At 40.0% G+C, this 21,037-nt stretch overlaps 1 protein-coding gene across 4 annotated transcripts in view; it reads right to left on the bottom strand.

Moving 5' to 3' along the window:
* ITSN1 (intersectin 1) overlaps positions 1-21,037 on the bottom strand; it is a 221,290-nt gene that overhangs the window by 130,568 nt on the left and 69,685 nt on the right. For all 4 annotated transcript variants that reach the window (XM_089677961.1, XM_089677960.1, XM_089677958.1 and 1 more), the window contains 4 exons: positions 14,038-14,131; positions 11,176-11,276; positions 4,320-4,383; positions 1,429-1,566 (listed from right to left, as the gene is read on the bottom strand). In XM_089677961.1, the coding sequence (XP_089534087.1) occupies positions 1,429-1,566; positions 4,320-4,383; positions 11,176-11,276; positions 14,038-14,131 (397 nt within the window). The remainder of the gene's footprint in view (positions 1-1,428; positions 1,567-4,319; positions 4,384-11,175; positions 11,277-14,037; positions 14,132-21,037) is intronic.

Genomic DNA, 21,037 nt, shown 5'->3' on the forward strand with positions numbered 1-21,037 from the left:
CAAACTGTTAACTGCACAGAATAAAAAAAAATATGTGAGTATACTTGCCATGGAATTTGTATTTCTCAGGACTGCGATTTACACATGGAAAATATGTCACCAGCATACCTAAACCCGTTCACTCCTCCTCCCAGCATCCCTTTATAGCCGTTTTTTTAGCCGGGAAGCAGAAGTTACCCAATCATGTGACTGCTGTGATTGGCTCTCATAGCAGTCACATGAGCGGGAGCCCATCCCACTGGCTACCAATTAAAAATCATGACCAAAGAGCTGTGGGAGACAGAGTGCGCCCTCAACACACAACCGTACACCGCCATGGATGCATACGTATTGTGGCTGGGTGTAAAGGACCACTTTTTCTGCCACCACATATATGCATTACATGGTCAGAAAGATGTTATGTTTCTTTATATAGTTCAGTTCAAGGTTTTATTCAATGATCATTATATGAATCTGCAGAAGGGGCATGAAACTTAAAGTGTGCTGGTGTCGTATTTTCCACACTTTCAAGTTATGTGGATTGATAGTTTCTGGAAACTAAACTCACTTCATATAAAGAGTGCAGTAGCAATATTTCATCCAGCTTAGATTTACACAGCTCCCTCACACAGCATAACCAGGTGAAGAACACCACTTGCAGCTAAAGTATATGATTTTAGCTCTTCTATAACCCCAGCTTGCCGATTAAACACAGAAAGAAAAAAACGGCAGACTAAGCCCTGGTTCACAACAAATACGGCTTTGAAAATGCTCTACTTCAGCTGAAGTAGCACAATTTCAAAGCCGCTGGATAGCGCAATTTCAGTGCGGCTTGCAGATATCTGTGCAATTTCATGCACAAATGTCAATGCAAGTCACACATGAAATTGCCAAAAATAGCCCAGGAACATTTTTCAAAATCAGTGCAAGTCGGAGTCGCACCGATGTCAAACAGTTCCATAGGTACAAATAGGGTGCGACTTGCCATGCAATTTTGAACTGTCAAATCGCATTGGTGTGAACGGGGGCTTAAGGGGTCATTTATCTGCTGTTATCAACATGTTCCTTGTCAACATAACTGTCTGCACCACACCTGACTAGCTACCGCTATGTAGTGTAAAAGTCTGGCATATATTAATATATCAATTTAAAAATGATTTGCTAAGCATCTAAAAAGCCCAACTGAAGCAAAAGAAATGCATATGAAATCAGATGGGCATATTAACACTCTTCATTTTTATAACCTTTTCTTCAAAAGCACTTATGCAGTAGGTGACTCTGACTGTGCAGTCTGGTAAGTACTAGAGTTTGACCTACTGCACTCTAATCTAACAGAACTGGTCACACAAACCTCTCTTTCTCATAGAAAACTTTCCAAAAAATGTATATAAATGTATGTTCAAATACAGTCCTGTTTTTCCGGCTGAAAGTTTAGTTTGTATTCCTCACCTGAACGACGGTGGCACGTAATCAGGAGGAAGCACTGGAGGGAGCGGCTGGCCAGACATTGCAATGTCTATTAAGTGCATAGCCAAGATGAACTCTTCTGCTGTTAACTTCCCGTCTTGATCGATGTCTGAAAGATTCCTGGGATGGAATTGAAAGAAAATATGCTAAATCAAGCTGGAGACAAGGGATGCACCAATTCCATTTCTTGTTTTTTTTAACACCCGAGTACTGATACTTTTTTTTTTTTTTTTTTAAAGTACTCGCCGATACCAATTACCGATACCTATTGCCTATGAAGAGTAGGTAGAGGGTAGAGGAGTATTTTGGGAGGTGGGGGTAAGTTAGGGCAGGGCAGTTGAGGGTAGGATGAGATACTAGTAAGAATACTTAATACTTAAGTGAAAAAAAAAAGAAAAAAAAAAAAAAAAAGATAAATTGATTATTTAATAAGTTCAAAAATTATGTCCAACAACCAGCCCTTGCAGTGCAAAGTCCTTAAAGTAGAGCCATCTTTAATTGAGACAATATACAGTCTCTACATAAAGAAAGCCCAAAATACTACTGTACTGTATATACCAATGCCAAGCTTGTCTGCATCACACAAACATGGAAAAACACTGGGCAAAGGAGAAAGCTAAACAAAGTTCCAGCCAATAGAAGTAGTTAACTTTGTTTTCACATGGAATTAAGATTGTCCACTCACATGTCCATACTGCTATGTGTGGAGAGGATCCAGGATGGATGGCTCAACAACAAGCTCCTGGCCTGGGAGAACGGGAGCAGATGCAATACACGGGGAAAAAAAACCCCCAAAAAATGGAGGAGCATCTAGAGGAGAGCCACCCGCAGCCGCTGCTGGCAACGAGGAAGCAGCCAGAACATGCAGGATGACAGACTTGCTAGGGGAACCCTCTGCAGCTAGTGGGAGGGGAGGAAAAAACCCAGAGGAGAGCCGCCTGCAGCCGCAGCGGACAACCTGGAAGCTGCAGGACCATGCAGGACTACAAACCCGCTAGAAGAACCCTCTGCAACGGGGGAGGAAGGCACCCGGCAGAGGTGACAGGTGGTGGGAGGGAAGGAGGAGGGGAACCTACCTGGCAAGTGACAGCTTGTGGGAGGGAAGGAGGAGGCGGGGAGGGGAAGGGGAACCCTGGTGACAGCCGAAACATCATCGGTTGATAAGGACGCGGCAGCCCTGCTCCTTAAACAACCGATAATTGCCAGCATTCTTTTCTTTACAATTCAGCTGTCAGCGGGAGAAACTGATACTCGTGCAAATGCTTAGTATCGGCACCAATACTAGTATCAGTGCAACCCTACTGAAGACTACAATACAGGTAATAATTTCAGAAAAAAAAATTGACCTAACCTTGATGGTTTAATTTTTCTTTTGTAGATGCTGGCGAATTAAAAGCATATCTAAACCCAAGAACAACATTTTTTTTTCATGTTTTTCCCATCTATTTTCACTTGCTGATCTTGCTAGTAATACTACCTGTCCCAGGAAGACCATGCACATTCACCATACTATAACTATGGAGAATCAGCATCATTACCCTTGGAAAAAGCAACAGAAACTTCCCCCTTGTCCTCTCAATTATACTGAGGACTACAGAAGCCATCCCCTCTGACAACTGGAAACAATGTAATTGAGAGTTCAGCAAAAATACAGATCACAGGAAGACAAGATTTTGTCAGGAACAGATATTTTTTGCAACTATCAAAAACTCCTTGAGTAGTATATCTGACAGACCAAAAAGGACTAAATAACACTTGTAGGGGTTACATACCCTTTACGCACCCTGTTTCTTTTATATCTCAAGGACTTCTGGTGGGATCTCTGTGCTGAGTTCCCAGGTCTGAACACTTGCTATGGCCATTAAGAGGGGCTTTCCCTCTGCCTGCTGCAATTTTATGTGAAAAATGCAACAGGAGCAGCTGGAACTTGTAAAGATAGGCAAGAATACCAGAAAATTCCAGGTGGAGTAGACCAGGATTTGGAAATTATGGCAGAAAGATCTCACAGCTGAAAAGTACATATAAGAAGCCAGGACCTGCCTTAGCCTCCTAGATTAAAATATCAGTTTCGGTTGGACTGACACTTTGGAATTCAAGTATAGGGATTTAGACCCCCTTACATATAGCTCCCAGCAAAAATTTCTCACACACACAGTCCTGGAAAGAAGCATTTGGGTGATTGATGACACCTACAAAAAAACAGAAAATTTTGGATGAAGTGACCTTGTAACCCCTTGGCACCAGCGCCTCCCGTCCCTTTACGGGTTTCAGAAGCCAGGAGGCAGGGCGGGGGTTTAGGGTCATGTGACCGTCGTGATTCGCCATCACATGATCAGGAAAGGTCCCGATCGAAAGAGGAGATCGGGACCTTTCCATGAGTACCAGACATGTGTGCTGGGAACACATATGTTTTTCTCAATTGCATGCAAATGTGCGACCACTCAGCGTCAAGGCCCAGACGCTGGGAGGCCCCACATTGGCGTACGGCCGGCGCAAAGAGCTTAAAAGGTAATTCTACTTATATAAAATTATTGTGCACTAATAATGCATTTGTCACAACCTATAGCCTCTAGATTGAAAATGGTAAGCTTGTGGAGAAAGGAAAATAACCAGTTCCAGTTCAATTATAAACACAAACGGATTCCCTTTTACTAAACCGGACATAAAATAAAGTCAGTGATATCTAAAATAACTACTATGAAACTTCCTCAACAAAGATGTGTTACTAGCAATAGGAAATTTATTTAAAAACCATTATCTAATATTTTAATAAAACAAGGATATTGGGCTTAAGACAATTAAATCAAAATATTTTTGAGAACAACACAATCAACACGTAACCAAACAGATGGACAGACTTTCAACAGCCTTACCAAATTGTTGCCAGCTGGGCTTGTGGTAAACTAGATTGCATAAGAATAGTTCTAGCTTGTGGACCTGAAATAAGTAATTGAGACGCATCACATACAGTACAAACCCGAACATTAAGGCTACATTCACACTAGTCTTTTCCATTTGGTTTAGTTAAATACAGAGAAATTGTTCTGGGAAGTATTAAAAAGCAAACTTTATACTTCCAAAATCATTACGTGTTCAAAGCATCTAACCTGTCCCTGGACGCACAGATTTCAGTTTTTATTAAACACAAATTACCTAAATGCAAAAGAAGGTGCGAGGGCAAAGAAGAGGCAAGGGAGAGCGTTAAAAGAAACACATTTCTACCAAAAATAACTAAAATGTGCTAAAAACGATCCCTTTTAAACAAAAAGTAGAATTAATAACTTTGGCAAATATTTTAACATTTAACCACCTCCAGTCCAGGCCGATTCTGATATTTCTCTCATACATGTAAAAATCAGCATTTTTTTGCTAGAAAATTACTCAGAACCCTCAAACATATATATTTAAGCAGAGGCCCTGGAGAATAAAATGGTTGTTGTTGCAATTTGTCACACAATATTTGCCCAGCAATTTATCAAAAGAAATGTTCAGGAAAAAATACACTTTGATAAAATTTTAGTAGGGTTGCACTGATACCGATATTGGTGCCGATACTAAGCATTTGCACGAGTATTGATACTCGTGCAAAATGCTCCGATACCCGAAATCGATACCTTCAGGCTCAGTTCTTTCAGATGTTAGCGGGATCCTCCACACTCACAGCTCACTGGGTTCCCCTGCTAACAGCTGAAGTGTAATCAAAAGAACCGTCCCCGCAATTGGAGCTGTTAAAAAAAGAAAAAAAAGGGGGGGGGGTGAACTTTGATCTGCAGAAGTCAGTTAAAAGAAACCTGTCAAGTAAACAAAATTGTTTGTTTTTTTTCTGCAATTAAATGTTCTGTTCTTATTAACCCTTAACTTACTCTAGTCAGCCCTAATTAACTCCTTATTCTCCACCATTTAATGGTTTTCCTGCTGATTTTTTTTTTGTTCATTTCTATTTTATAAACTTTTAATAATTAAACGTTCTTTTGTTTGCTTTGTTCGTTAATATTTTTAATATATATTTATTTACACGTTTCACATTGTAAATAACTTTTCAATGCTTTGAACCAGAATATTTTTTGTGTCATTTTAAACAGGACAAATTAGAGAATAAAATGTGCACTTTTTATATGCAGTAACACTCTTTTTAAATGAACACTGCTCAAAAAAAGGAAAAGGCTTTTTTTAGTTTTTTTACATTTAATTGCCTAAGGATTGTGAACAAAAATAATTGTTGCAAGACAATATTCGTGAAAAGAAAGCCTTGTAAAAAAAAAAAAAAAAAAGTTATCGCTAAATAGGTCCATAGCAGACATGTAAAAATTGCTCTGGTCCATAAAGGAGTGAACAGGTGTGAGATCCTAAGTGGTTAAGGAGTGGGGGCGCCGCATCCTTAACAACCTATCACTCATTTAGCGGTCAGCGGGGTTCCCCTGCTGACAGCTGAAGTGTAAATAAAACAGTTGCCAGCAGGTATCGGTAATCAGTATCGGAGAGTGAAAAAAAAAATATATTGTTACTTGTACTCACTGTAAAAAAAAATGGTATTGGTGCATCCTAAATTTTAGTGCACATAAAACACAATAAATAATTTTTTGTAAAATATAAAAGATGATGTTATGCCAAGTAAATAGATATCAAACATTTCAAGCTTTAAAAGTGTGTACCCTGATGGAATGGTGATAAACAACAGTACCTAAAAATGTCCATAGGCGACGCTTTAATAGCCTTTACAGGATACCTGTTTAGAGTTACACAGACAGTCTGGCCCTAGAATTATTGCTCTCACTCGGACGTGCTCTAAATATATTTTAAATTAGTTTATTTAAAACAATTTTGACACTGTATCTTTACATTTTTCTTTTTGATTGAATTCTATTGCTTTCACAAGGGAAGAACACCACCTCTTGTGATATCATGGGCCATGACAGGTCTTCTTTATGAAGACACCTAGGGTCTATTAGAAAGCATCTGATCAAACCGAGATAGCCTTGATTAGATGCCTTATAAATCCTTGTAGCTTCCGGTTTATGACGTCAGAGTGGAACAGAAGATCCTCTCACTTGGTCTAGGGAATCCGATGCGACCGGTTGCATAGGTACTGGGCTCCCTGGTAAAGACTGCTTCAGCGATCATATACAGCTGCTAGGATCACTTTTTACTTTTAGAGAATTGACGGATCTAAAGAATGATACCTCGGTCAGAGAAGAAGTAAACACTGCTCAAGGTCGATGTTAAATCGAACCTACCTCCAATACACATTAGCAGGTGCTAGCTCTGTTCATTGCAGAAATCATATGTAAGGGAAACAGTCCAGCTGGCCGCACATCAAAATGTATTGTATCAAAATCCACATAGAAACTCCACAGTGCAGTATAAGGGGGAAAATAGCATGAAAGCGAACACATTTCACCCCAACATCGGCGCTTAGTCATAGGTACAATGACGTTATTCAACACTGGCTTATATAGCGGGCACACATACAATTACATCTGTTAAACCCTCAATTACAAACTCAATGCAGGGTAAATGAGACAGAGCTGCAAAGAATTGACTGAATTGGCTGTGTCTCAATCACCACAGTCCAGACAGAGATCACCTTACCGGCAACACAAATATGTTCATTCCACATGCTCCGATCATGCCAGTATTCCATCGATTACCTAAGGTACACAAGGCATGAAACCCCTTGAGTGGTTGACTGATCGTGACAGGAATCAGAGTCAGTGGGTGGATCACCAGTTACAACCATCGGTAATTGAACTGCATGGATATCCCAGAGACACCAAACAGCTGCCGGCTAGACTTCAGGATTTTGAGTGGCTTCCGAACCATGTATGGATCACAAGTAATGTGACTAGTTTCTTGGTCTCAACTTCCCATGTGTTGAGTTTGCAGTCAATCACTCACTTCCTGAAACAATCCAGCAACTACTCTTTGGTGCCCCAGGAGTTCATCATACAGAGTTTGGAATATCTTTTAACACACAATTGTTTTATGTTCGCTGGGGACTGCTATCCCCAGAGGTGCGGGGCCTCTATGGAAGCCAAGTTCTCCAGTTTCCTACCCAATCTTTTCATGGGTTGGTGGGAGAGGTCCCACATCTTTGGGAATGTCTGTCCCCACTCACCATTTATCAAACTACTACGGTTTGTTTGCTTTGATGAAATGGGTAGCCTTGAAAATTGGCTCGACTATTTGAACAACAACAAACTGAACTTAAAATTCACAGGCCATGTGGACTCTAAGTTTATTGCCTTTCTGGATGTTATTTTGGTAGGTGAGGGGGGCAAAGTTACATCAAAACTTTTTGCCAGCAACTCTCTATTGAGAGCAGATTCTGGACACCCCAGCCATACCATTAAGAATATTCCAGTAGGACAATTTTTAAGACTTCGGAGGGTCTGCAGTGAAAATGGTGATTTTGATAATGAATCTGGGCAATGCTGGAACGATTTGAACCTAGAGGGCATTCCAGACCTATGCTAAGTAGAGCTTTTTGCCATTGGCAAAAGTACATGTTGTGATTTGTTAAGAGATAAGAAGAGAGCTCTACATTACAGTACCATCTCGGTTTTCTCCACTGCTTACAATACTGAATTTGGGAAAGTAAGAAATGGTATTCAGAAGTACTTACCTGTTTTGTTTCATGATCCTGTCTATTCTCAAGTGTTATTGAAAGTTATAAAAACATTTTCTCGCAGAGCCCCTACGTTGGGCAGATACCTGTCCCAGTATGTTTTCCAGTGAGAAGAAAACTTCATCTCACTGACTACAGTTCAAAGGCACTTTCCAGTTTGGAGCTAAAGTTTGTGTTTGTTGCCCACATATTAATCGGGGAGAAGTTGTCTATTTTACCAGTGTAAATAAAAATTACAAAATCTCTTCCTTCTTTAATTGTAACACCAAAGTATTTGGTATATGCTATCACTTGTCAGCTGTGTGTGATTCAATATGTGGGTCGTACCATCCGTAGACTGAGGGATCGCCTACATGATCATTTATATCAGCCTTTTCAACACACAGGAGCCCTTGAAATACCTTTCCAGTCTCAGGTAACCCCTGCTAAAAATGACTATCTACAACTCATGATACATTAGTGTGATGGTCAGTGGGAAGAAAGCTGCTTACACTTGTGATCATTGGAAAGAATTAGCTCCTTACAGATAGCTAAAAGGACCAAGGGTATCAATGTGAACTTATCTGAGAGGCAGACATTTCTCGTTGCTCAAGGAATCCCTGGTAACCTCTGGAGAGAGGAGGTGATACATTTAGGATAATGGGTAAGAAGAAAGAATTTTGGACCTTTAGTTTAAATACCAATAAAAAAAAAAAAAAAGGTGGGACTTAACCATGAATGGGATGTCTCATACTTTGAGTGACAAATGGGGTTACTGGAGAAAGATGATTACCAATATTTCTTTACCACATCTGTGCCGACAGCTTGATGAATACAAATGTGCAGATTATTCACGTTTGCTATGTGTTCATTCTTCTATAGCGGTTTTAACATGTTTACTGATATATCTTCTTAATTTTATTTGAGAGGTTTTTTTTGTTTTTTTATGCCACTATCGTTTTACGAGTATGATCTCTGTCTGGACTGTGGTGATTGAGACACAGCTAATTCAGTCAAATTTTTGAGGTTGTGTATTTTTATACAATAATGGTGATTTTACGGATGTGTGGCCAGCTGGACTCTCTTCCTTAGATAATGAAAGCTCGGTCACTGTTGCAGATGCAATAATGACCAAGGTACAGTGCTCAGCATAAATGAATACACCCTTTTTGAAAAGTAAGATTTTAATCAATATCTCAATGAACACAGGAACAAGTTCCACAATTTTGACAAAACTGAGTTTTATAGAACATTTGTTTAGCTCATTACATGAAAGGAAGGTTAATAATATAAAAGTTAGATTACAGAATCTTCCGTTTTACTCAAATTAATTGATGCAAAAATTAATACACTCCATAACACTACTCCATCTAGTATTTTTTATGACCTCCATGATTTGTAAGGACAGCACCAAGTCTTCTAGGCATGGAATGAACAAGTTGGTGACATATTGCAACACTGACCTTTTTCCATTCTTCGAGAATGACCTCTTTTAGAGCCTGGATGCTGGATGGAGAGTGATGCTCAACTTGTCTCTTCAGAATACCCCATAGGTGTTTGAATGGGTTCAGATCAGGAGACATACTTGGCCACTGAATCACTTTCATCCTGTTCTTCTTCAGAAATGCAACAGTGGCCTTAGATGTGTGTTTTGGATCATTGTCATGTTGGAAAAGTGCACAACAACCAAGGGCACAGAGTGGCGATGGTAGCATCTTCTCTTTCAATACAGAGCAATACATCTGTGAATTCATGATACCATCAATGAAATGCAGCTCCCTGACACCAGCAGCACTCATGCAGCCCCACAGGACACTGCCAACACCATGTTTCACTGTAGGCACCATGCATTTTTCTTTGTACTCCTCACATTTGCGACGCCATACAGTTTTGAATCCATCAGTTCCAAAAACATTTATCTTGGGCTCGTCACTCCAGAGTATAGAGTCCCAGTAGTCTTCTTTTTCAGTATGGGACCTGGCAAATTCTAGGTGGGCTTTTTTGTGCATGGGCTTTAGAAGAGGCTTCTTTCATGGACAACACACATGCATGTCATTCCTCTACAGTGTATGCTGAATTGTGTCATGGGAAACAATCACCACAGTGTGGCTTTCTACTTCTTTAGCTAACTGTAGTGAACTTGCATGGCGATTTTTTTCAACCCTTCCCATCAGAAGACACTCTTGTCGAAGTGTTAACTCCTGTGGATGGCCTGGATATCTTTGTGAGATGGTTGCAGTTCCATCTTTGTTAAATTTTTGTATCACTTTTGCTACAGTATTCTGACTGATAAGTAAAGCTTTGCTGATCTTCTTGTAGCCTTCACCTGTGTAAAGAAATTATTTTCTTCTTTCTCAGGACTTGTGACATTTATCTTCCATGTGGTGCCATTGCTGACGGCATGAAATGGGAAGGGTTTTGCTTTGTTAAATAACGCCCTTTTATATTCAACTGTCTGCTGGACACCTGTTAAATGAATAATTAGACTCACCTGTAGTTGAATTCTTGTTAATGAGGATTTTGTGGTCTAAATTTTTTCTCCTAAGACTGTCATTGGGGTGTATTCATTTTTGCAACATGGTCCTGAATGAATGTTAGGAAAAACAAATTTTTTATGCGTGCAAATTAACAAATCTTGTTTGCAATCAATGGCCCGCATTTGTGGCAGTATTTTGTATTATGGTGTCCCATAGAAAAAGTTGATTCTGAAAGGATAGGAAAGGTTTTCTAACATATCATTTGGGGTGTACTCATTTATGCTGAGCATTGTTTCACCACTCCCATCAAAGGACAGGAAGTAGTTAAAGCCCAAGACCATATAAAATTCTTTTTAGTTTTGGGTAGAATGGGGAATGATTAGAAATGTTTTTCAAGTCTTTATTGTCTGTGTCTGTATTTGAGCCATTATCCCTCACTTCAGTTCCAGACGACAAATAGAAAGGGAACCCTCTAGAAGGAAAATCACTCCAATGGAAACAGTGGCAGCAAAAACACTTGATGTAGGTTCTACTTCTTCCCAAACTTTCCGGAAAAAAAACACCAAAAACGCTTGTCTGGAGTTGAGCTTTACAGTGTAGGCACATACTAGAAATTTATGTTACCACTTGTTATTAAAATGAAGTTACCTGTAAGATGGCCACTCATGGTTTTGTCATGGCTGTTGAACAACTGTCTATATTTTAGTCTTGAAGACTGCGGCACGGCCCATTCCGCTGCTGGAGGAGGGCTGAAATGAAAAAGATAAATAATAATGACCAGAAAAATAGATTTCTGTGGTCTTGCAAGACAATACCTTCACTGATGTCATATGGGGCCCGAGATCACCAGCAAGCCACTTGTAAAAGTAAGTCGTATTTATTGGTCTCTCCAAGACAGGCAAAACAAAATAGCTTACTACCAAATACAAAATAGTCCATAACTCAAACATAAAGTAAGGTAATGGCTCACTGTCGCTCTACTGGTCCTACAGTGGGGTTTCAGGGTTTTTCCTTCTGCTGCAGGGGTCCCAAGGAAGAGGTTTCCACAGTTCAGCAACCATGGCTCAATCCCAGTATTAGTTCACCCTGCTCACTTAGGTGTATCAAACTATCATACAAAGCCAGGTGTTGTGTTTTTCATCTTCCTTTTCAAGACTACCCCTTGCATGTGGCCTAACCACTTCAGCATCAGAGACCCTGGAATCAGTGTTTGGAAGTTCTTCCCACCCAAAATTCTTTAAACCTGTTAGTTTCTGGGTCCCTAATAAGGGCTTATTCAGAGTACTGAAAACCAGTCTGCTCTTCTTCAGCCAGACTACTCCGAAACCCCTCATCCTGCATAGGTGAGAACCAGAGTATTCAACATTACTTTCAAATAGTCCCCCCTAAAAGGGACTATAACCCAAATAGCGGGGAAATATTCCTGCCATTCAGAACCCAATCCTGGCATCCTGTACACTGGCCAGGAAAAATTAAAACTCTTTACATCCAGATAAGGCAGTCACAAACTGGAAAGTTGCATGTCATAGCATGTGAACATGAAGACAAACCACTGAGAAGTGGATAACATTAGCATCTATAATCTTGGTTTGCTTTGTAAGTTTGCACTGTCCTTAGGTTTAAATAAGGAAAAATATGTTTGGATCAATTTTATTTTTTTTAACCAATATTTTATAAAACAAGACACACCACACACAATCTTTGCTTTCCAAGCAGGCCACTGCTCTGTCTCACCTGTATATAATTTTCAGTTTGAGCTACTTCACTCTGTAAAACAGGATTTTTACAACAGGTGGTACCAAGACAGGTGAAAACGTGAAAGAGCCTAAAGCGTCACCTGCTGATCGGATGTCAATTCTTTTACATGGCAATGCTAAACAGAAACATTGAGACAGATGTATTAGAAGGTTGCAGCTTTTTTTTTTCCTCTCTCTGTTACCTAAAGTGGAACTGCAAAAGAATAAAATCTGTCCATGAGCACTTAACTGTGCATTTGCTCTGCATGGAAATTGGTCTCCTATACAGCAGTAAATGTGTTGCAAATCAGGAACAAAAAACGGTTTAAATTGGCTTCCTGGGATTGCAAGCAAAAATACACCAAAACATATGCATATACTTTGTAAAATGAGAGGAAGCCTGATTTTCAATAGATGTGTACAATTTTGTTGGGGATTTGTTTGATAAGTATCTATCTCATGATGTACAGCACATGGGGCTGGAAGCTGATTGAATAGATGAAAGACTGTACTGAGAGGTGAAGAGACCAGTTAGGAAATGTATTGATAGAATTCTGAGCAAAAAAGCCATCTAGTCCCTGGTACACAACGAACACCAATCAGTTTTGCTTGAAATCAGTTTATTAGATGTGCTGTATGTGTTTCGGATGCAAAACTGTTACCGGTAGCATGGCTGTATTTTAATGCTGGAATTGAAAAGGTGTTTGTGAACAAGAAAATATTTTTATAAACTTTGATGGTTCTTCTCCATACTTCGAACATTCCCCCAAAACTTGAAGTGTTACTAAACCTAGGACCCTGCATTCATTAGATCTGGTCTCCCACAGTACGCAGAACATGAAAATGCGATTAGTTTTTTTTTTTAATCAGATAGTTTTTATTGAAAAATGTTTTCTATAGTAACAACAAAATGAAATAGAGTAAGAACAAAAAAACAAACAGAAACCTCAGTATCAGAGAGCATCAGAAAGGAAAACCAAAATAAAAAGAGTCAACAAATGGCTTCCATTTTCACAACAAAAAATACAATCTTGTAGGAGTAACACAATGTAGGTCTACAATTTCCATTGGAAACAGAGCTTGTGTAAGCAGGTATGTTAACAATGGACCACCAGAACATATGGATCAGTGACCCATTATGTACCACACAACACACTCATTAAAGTGTTACTAAACCCACAACAGTAAAATCAGTCTGTATATGCAGCACAGCATGCTTGTTATAATCACTCTGAAACCTAAGATGTTAACACTCTGCACTGTGTAAAAAGGCTGTTTGATCCTGTCGTCTCTGATCCTTCCCTTCTTATCTCCTGATAAGACATATCTTATGGAGTCACTCTGCACATGCTCAGTTTGGTGTGTATTGCTAGGTTTTTTTTTTTTCTTGGGAGAGTACATGTGATCAGCACAGGGCCAATCAGCACTGTCCAGACAGAGGTCAGGTGTCCTGCATCCTCCTAGGGCAAAATGAAAACTCCAAGTTTTAAAATGTGCTCTGCTGGATACTGCTAGAAGTCACAAGACTGCTCTGAGAGATGAGAAAAGGTATTTAGCAGTTTATATTTACTAAAATAATTTCACGTCCATGTTCTGTGTATTGTAGGAGACCAGAAACAGTGAATGCAGGGTTCTGGGTTTAGGAACACTTTAAAAAAACAAAACAAAAAAAAAACGTTAAACTGGTTCTTTCATATGCCTGTATGACTGAGGTTAGGAAACCCCAAAATGCAAGCTCAAATGTGCTAATGGAACATAAATGCTCAATACTTACATAACGACGTCAAAAGACTGGGCTTTCTGAAGTTTAGTGTTGACCTGGCCACCAGCACCTGAACGGCCAAACGACGAACTCTTTGGCAAAGTGGCTGCAAATATATAAAAGCAACAGTCACTATAACATTTGTGTTTGTACACATATGCATGCCACAATACCAGTGGGATCAATGAGAAAGAGCTGGTCACATACAGGCTAATCTGACACTTTCCAGATGAGGTGTGGCCTTCCAGTTTCCTTACATGTGTGCAGTTCAATTCCTCCATTCAATGGAAAAACATGCAATTTATGAAACCATATGTATTTTCAGGTTTGATTGATTCTTCTAGATACCCATATTCCCAATATTCCCCATCTGGGGTCACCTGTATAATCAGAGCAGAACAATTTGTCTAGATTGGATCTATTTTGTGACAATTCACAAATTTGTTTGGTCTGGTCATTCACTATCATGCATAAACCTTGCAAAGCCACAAGTGGCCGCAAAATACTTTAATTTCAAACCATAACAACTACATCCATCTTCATGAAGTTGTCTTGGCCTCTCCATGTGCCTCAACTGAGGTTATGTTTTAAAAAAAAAAAAAACCACCACACAGGAGGACCGTGATCACTTTGGACCCCAGGAAGGAAAGAACAGGTCTCTAACCCGTTTACAAAACTATACTAATGGTGTCATGTTCTTTCAAACGATCTGTTAATTCTACACAATGGAGAATCCATAAGGGAAGTGTGATATCTTCTGGCTTGGCCACTGCAGTTGGGACAGAATAGTGAATTTGATGGTCATGTGACTATTGGAACCCTTCAAGGATAAGTTCACCTTTTGCAGGAGAAAAAAATAATTTTCAAACAGTGACAGCGGGTGCTGGGGGAATATTCCAGGTCACTGTCACTGGGGGTAGGGTGGGGAGAAGCTGCAGCTACTGGAACATATTACATGTTCCACCCTAAGCACAGGTGGAACATGTTCCAAAAGGTGAACTTATCCTTTAACACATTTACTCTCTTAACTGGTAAAAGTCTTGCCTAGGAGCAGACAATAGAAGACATCTGCTATTATCTTTATCACCCAGAAGAGACTGTTTCTCTGATTTGGTCAATACCAGTTCCTGACTTTCCCTCACTTCAAGTGGAAGTACAGTACATCATTCCTGACTTTCCCTCACTTCAAGTGGAAGTACAGTACATCATTCCTGACTTTCCCTCACTTCAAGTGGAAGTACAGTACATCATTCCTGACTGTCCATTCCAGAGGATGAAAACTCCAAACCCAGAAGAAGACTGGCAGAAAATACAAGTGTTGGTGATGGAGGGAGAGCTGACATCGCAGTGCTGGCGGGGAATCGCTTGCTAGGCAAGTCTGCCCTAATGGGCTAATATGCGGTACATACTAGCACATTATGGCAAAGCTGCTGGGAGCCCCAAATTTTTCTTTTGATGTGGCAGTTTATTTCTGCTTTCACTGCTAAGCTCTAACAATTTCCACTGCACTGTCAAATAAGAGAACCTTTCCTGGCCACAGAGACACTCTTATTGGACAGTCGAATGACAACAGTCAGGTTTCAGCCATGACTTTATGCCTTGTAATAAAGTGAATCTAAATCAGATTACAGACAAAAGAGAGGTGTGCACTTCAGTCTGAAGAGGAAAATATATATATATTTTTCCGCTAAACTGTATGAATCTCACTTTGTAGTTTTCATTTTTCATTGAAGAATACCTTTATGAGATATACAAAAAAGGAAAAACCTCCATTCAGCGTAACTGCAACAGTGCAAAGGTAAACCATCAGTTTTTAGTATAGCTGCTGTTTAGGGAAGGGTAGAGGAATGTCCGAGCCCAAGTTAAGTTTATATAGTTCTCTTTCAGAAGGACTTATCCTTGCTCTTAAAGAGGGTGGTTATGCATTCTGTCAATTGCAACAGAAATTTCACAAATGTCACAAGCCTGAAAAAAAAAAAAAAAAAAACTTGTTTTCTCGGTTACCAAGTTATAGGCTTTCTATGGGTTGTTGCAAGAAATTGATTTACCATCTATTCACAAAAAAAAAAAATAAAGGTTTCCATTAAACTCAGGAAAAATACCAGATGTTTACAGCTTTATGTTTTTTCACATATGAAATTATGGGGGAAGCAGTTGTGGCTTAGGACTATTGCTCACTTTCATGTGGATGCATTTTCTATGTGCTTTAAAATGCATCTCTGTGCGTTTTTTGGCAAAACATTTCAAATAAAATGCACATAAAAACTTATAGCACTGCTAACCGGTTATACACCCCACTGTGTACATAGAAGATTCCAAACAGACAGGTTATAGGTGGCAATAAACATATATTTTACTATCTGTACAGAGATCAAACTTCAAAGTAACGAAGTATTTCAGAAATGATGCAAGTTCCATAAAGAGACTACTAAAAAGTGTAGACAAAAAAAAAAAAAAATCACTCACCATAATTTATTTTATATTTGCTTTTCTATATCTAAACGTATAAAAATAAAAAGATAATTTGAGCTCATCTTTTCCTCACCATCTCTAAACATATAGTATAGTCCGATAGGGTGCTCTTACAGAAGATATGGGTGGCTCAATAATTATCAGGTTACTGCATACCAATATAGATCTGAGCTCTGACCTTTCTTAGCAGGACAGAGAACTGCCAGTGTTTGGAAAGGTCTAGGGATAAAATTGGATTTTTTTCACTCACCAAAACCCCTTTTCTGGGAGTTGAGGGACACAGGTAGGCTTTAAAGGTTAAGGAACATGGTACAAATTCCTCCTGTTTTTATGGGGAACGTGTAACATGTTCCCACTGCTGCAGCCTCACCCCAACCCACCACCTCTAGTGACAGCGAGACAGGGATCTAATCAGTCTCATAATTTAAAAAAAAAAAACAAAACAAAAAAAAAAACGCGACTGTCCAGAGCTCCACCCACCCGGCTGCATCATTCATTCATAGAGCTCTGTGAATGAAAGAACTACAAGTACTGACAGCCTTTTTGGCTGTCAGCTAGCAGCTATCAATGAACTACCATGGCGCTGTTTAGCGCTCTAGGTAGTTCACCGTTTCTTCTAGGTATTGTGTAACTGCCTGCCTGTACAAGTAGCAGCTTACACTGACAGTCTACCGGAGTACTGCATTGCACCCGCGATCTGCTGATCTTGGGTGCGATGCTTTGCAGGCTCCTAGTAAAAAAAATAAATAAATGCATATTTAACCTGCAAAAAATGAGCATGTATTACATTTTTTTTTTTTACAAAGGTAAACTTATCCTTTAAAGTGTATCTAAAGGAAATACGTTTTTTTCAGTTTGGATAGATTGGAGAGGGATTAGAAAATCTGTCAGATTTTTAGTGCTGTCTGTGTCCCTGTTAGGATTTCAGAGGATGAATCTCCCTAATGAAAGAAAATCCTAGATTTTGGATTGTCACCGAAACAGGAATAGAGGGGAAATCTTCCAATGGGGACCCTAGTTCTGGTGACCTTGCTAGCAACCAAGGACTCCCTCTCTTTGGGGGCATTTCCTCTCACTTCCTGACTGAGCTATGGGACAGCAGATAAAGAGAAATCCAGCAATGGGGCACAGAAAAAAAAACTTAGACAGGGTTAACTTGCTTTACTTACTTTATCCGAAATGAAAAAAGTTTTGCCCTTACTTCTATTTTAATCTGTGTGTTATACTGTTGCCTACAAGATGAATGGTTACTGGCAAACAAACTGTAGGCCAGCCCAGGTAACCCCCTACTTTCAGCATACCTCAGGTTTGTAACAAAGCAGTACCAAGAGCATGGTCATTACAAGAGAAGAGGGCCAACAGTAGGGCCAATCAGTTTTTCTAAATAAAGCTGTGGCATCCAAAAAAACAGAGGGAAATTACTTTACAGTGAACGGGAGTCGGATATAAACACAGTCCTGGTTGAAGTGAATGGCAAAAACTACCTTACGAAAGAAGTCATGGGCCTCAACACTACCTTTTCCTAATGCAAAGTCAAAAAAGGGTTCTTTGCAAGATAAGGTTGCCAGATCAAGTGCTTACCTAGTAGGGGGCCTGGCTACAAGACAAAACACCTTGTGGGTAAGAGGAGAGAGGAAGGTCTCTAATGGGTTCCAACAGCACTTCTAAAGAGCTGAGATCAACAGATGGCGAGCCTCAAAGTCACTGGTGAACAAATGGGGGTAGCTATAATGGGAAACAAACATCTTAACCGAGGAGTGAGGGGGTCAATGATCTATGGAACAGGACAGAAATGGCAGAAACCTAAACCCCGATGAGAGCCAAACACTGGTCCAAACCCAGCTGCAGGAAGAGGAGGATTTCTCCCATGCAAAAACTCACATGGTGGAGACACACACCAAGTGAAGCATCCCTTCCATGTTCAAAGACAGACCTTGCAGGAAATAGGCTTCCAAGCTTTTGGCATCATAGGAACCAGACTCAGGTGCAGCTGTCACTCAGAACCTGGCCTTACCACCAACCGTTAAGCACTATGGCAAACCGGATCAAGGGGCAGAAGATCCTGATAAACTAGTATTGCCCATGGGTTGTAGGCCAGGAGTCTGATCAATTTAACATACCATGTGCAATGAGAATAAACAGAATGTCATCTATCTTCATCCTGCAAAACAGATGAGGCAAGACATTTTAGGAGAGGAAAGATATACAGTTGTGTTCAAAATAATAGCAGTCAGACATCACTAACCTGATCAATCACTGTTTTTGGTAGAAATTATATTTCTACATGGCAAATAATTTACTAGCAGGTGTAGTAGAGTGATAGAAATCCCACAGACCCAACAGTCATGACATGCATGCTGCTGATTCTGTGTAATTCAATCACTCATTGAAAGGGGCATGTTCAAAATGATAGCAGTGTGGAGTTCTATTAGTGAGGTCATTCATTCTTTGAAAAACAGGTGGCAATTATTGCCCTTATTTAAGGAAGAAAGGCAGCAAATGTTGTACATGCTGGTTACAGTGCATTTCTCTCTGAAATTCTGAGGAAAATGGGTCGTTCTAGACATTGTTCAGAAGAACAGCGTACCTCGATTAAAAAGTTGATTGGAGAGGGGAAAACATATAAAGAAGTGCAGAAAATGATAGGCTGCTCAGCTAAAATGATCGCAAATGCTTTAAAATGGCAACCTAAACCTGAAAGACGTGGAAGAAAGCGAAACACTACCATTCGAATGGATAGAAGAACAGCCAAAATGGCAAGGACTCAGCCAACAATCAGCTCCAGGAAGACCAAAGAAGGTCTAAAGTTACCTGCGAGTACTGTTACAATTAGAAGACGCCTATGTGAAGCCAAGCTATCTGCAAGAAGCCCCCGCAAAGTCCCACTGGTGAAAAAACGACATGTGCTGAAGAGGTTACAATTTGCCAAAGAGCACATTGACTGGCCTAAAGAGAAATGGCGCAACATTTTGTGGACTGATGAAAGTAAGATTGTTCTTTTTGGGTCTAGTGGCCGGAGACAGTTTGTCATACGACCCCCAAACACTGAATTCAAGCCACAGTACACTGTGAAGACAGTGAAGCATGGTGGTGCAAGCATCATGATATGGGGATGTTTCTCATATTACGGTGTTGGACCTATTTATCGCATACCAGGGATCATGGATCAGTCTGAATACATCAGAATACTTGAAGAGGTCATGCTGCCTTATGCTGAAGAGGAGATGCCCTTGAAATAGGTGTTCCAACAAGACAACAACCCCAAACACACCAGTAAACTTGCAACATCTTGGTTCCAGACCAACAAGATTGAGGTTATGGAGTGGCCAGCCCAATCCCCGGATCTTAATCCAACAGAAAACTTGTGGGGTGACATCAAAAATGCAGTTTGTGAGGCAAAACCAAAAAATAGAGAAGAACTGTGGAATGTGGTCCAATCATCCTGGGCTGGAATACCTGTTCACAGGTGCCAGAAGTTGGTTGACTCCATGCAACACAGGATGTACAGCAGTTCTCAGAAACAATGCTTATACAACTAAATATTCATTAAGTGATTCAAAGGAAAGCAAAATCTTCAAACACTTTTCAGTTTATACAGTGAATGTTTGAGTTTGTAAAGAAGAATACAAACACTGCTATTTTTTTGAACAGTCTAATATTCACTTTTCTTCAATTTCTTTAGAGGAACAACACAAATTTGATCTATTTTTCTTCATGTTTTCATTTGGAATAGAATGTGTAGTGTTCCTAATGCATTTGTGTATATGGAAATAAAAGCTATTAGAAGAATTTTCAGCTTTATTCACTTTTTTCAACACACTGCTATTATTTTGAACACAACTGTACATCAGACTGTACTAAACCCACTGAGCAACTACAGCACTATCTGTTTCTGGCAGAGATTGTTGTATCTGAAAACAAACCTGTGCAGTTTGTTGTTAAACCTGAAGTCCACGTCTGGCATCTCCCACCTGTAACAAAGGTCCTGAAACACCTCCAAGTGTAGGGACTACTCCAAACTGAGAAAGTTTGCCTGCCAAATGTCTACACCTGGAATGTACATGGAGGACTGTCTGCAATGTGAAGTTCCACTCAGGATAGGACCTGTTCCACCTCTCTTGCTGTGGCAAGACTTCTGGTCCAACTGAATCTGGACTGGATCACCATTCATCAGGATGGTCCAAAGCTGAAAAAGGCAGAAAAATCACCCGGAGCTCCAGGGTCTTAATCTGGAGACGAGATTCCTCCATCATTCAAGTTCTCTGTGCCAAGATAATGGCCAGGCTTCCTTCCCAGACCAACAGGATGGCATCGGTCATGAAGATCTTTCAAAATATGGGAGGAAAGGATTTCTACCTCCATAGATGGATTACTGAACTATCAAACAGGGACAACCTAGTCTTCGGCATAAACCAAATCGATCTCTCCAGAGATCAGACTGATGCATTCCACGATGAGAAAATGTTGCACTGCAGATGTCTGGAATGAAAATGGGTAAGTGGGTCTGCCTTGAAGGAGGCTACCACCACACTCAGGACTG

Source organism: Staurois parvus, unplaced genomic scaffold (assembly GCF_062004578.1).
Source record: "Staurois parvus isolate SC_StPar_1 unplaced genomic scaffold, SC_StPar_1.0 ptg000195l, whole genome shotgun sequence".
In the NCBI taxonomy this organism is placed as follows: Eukaryota; Metazoa; Chordata; class Amphibia; order Anura; family Ranidae; genus Staurois; species Staurois parvus.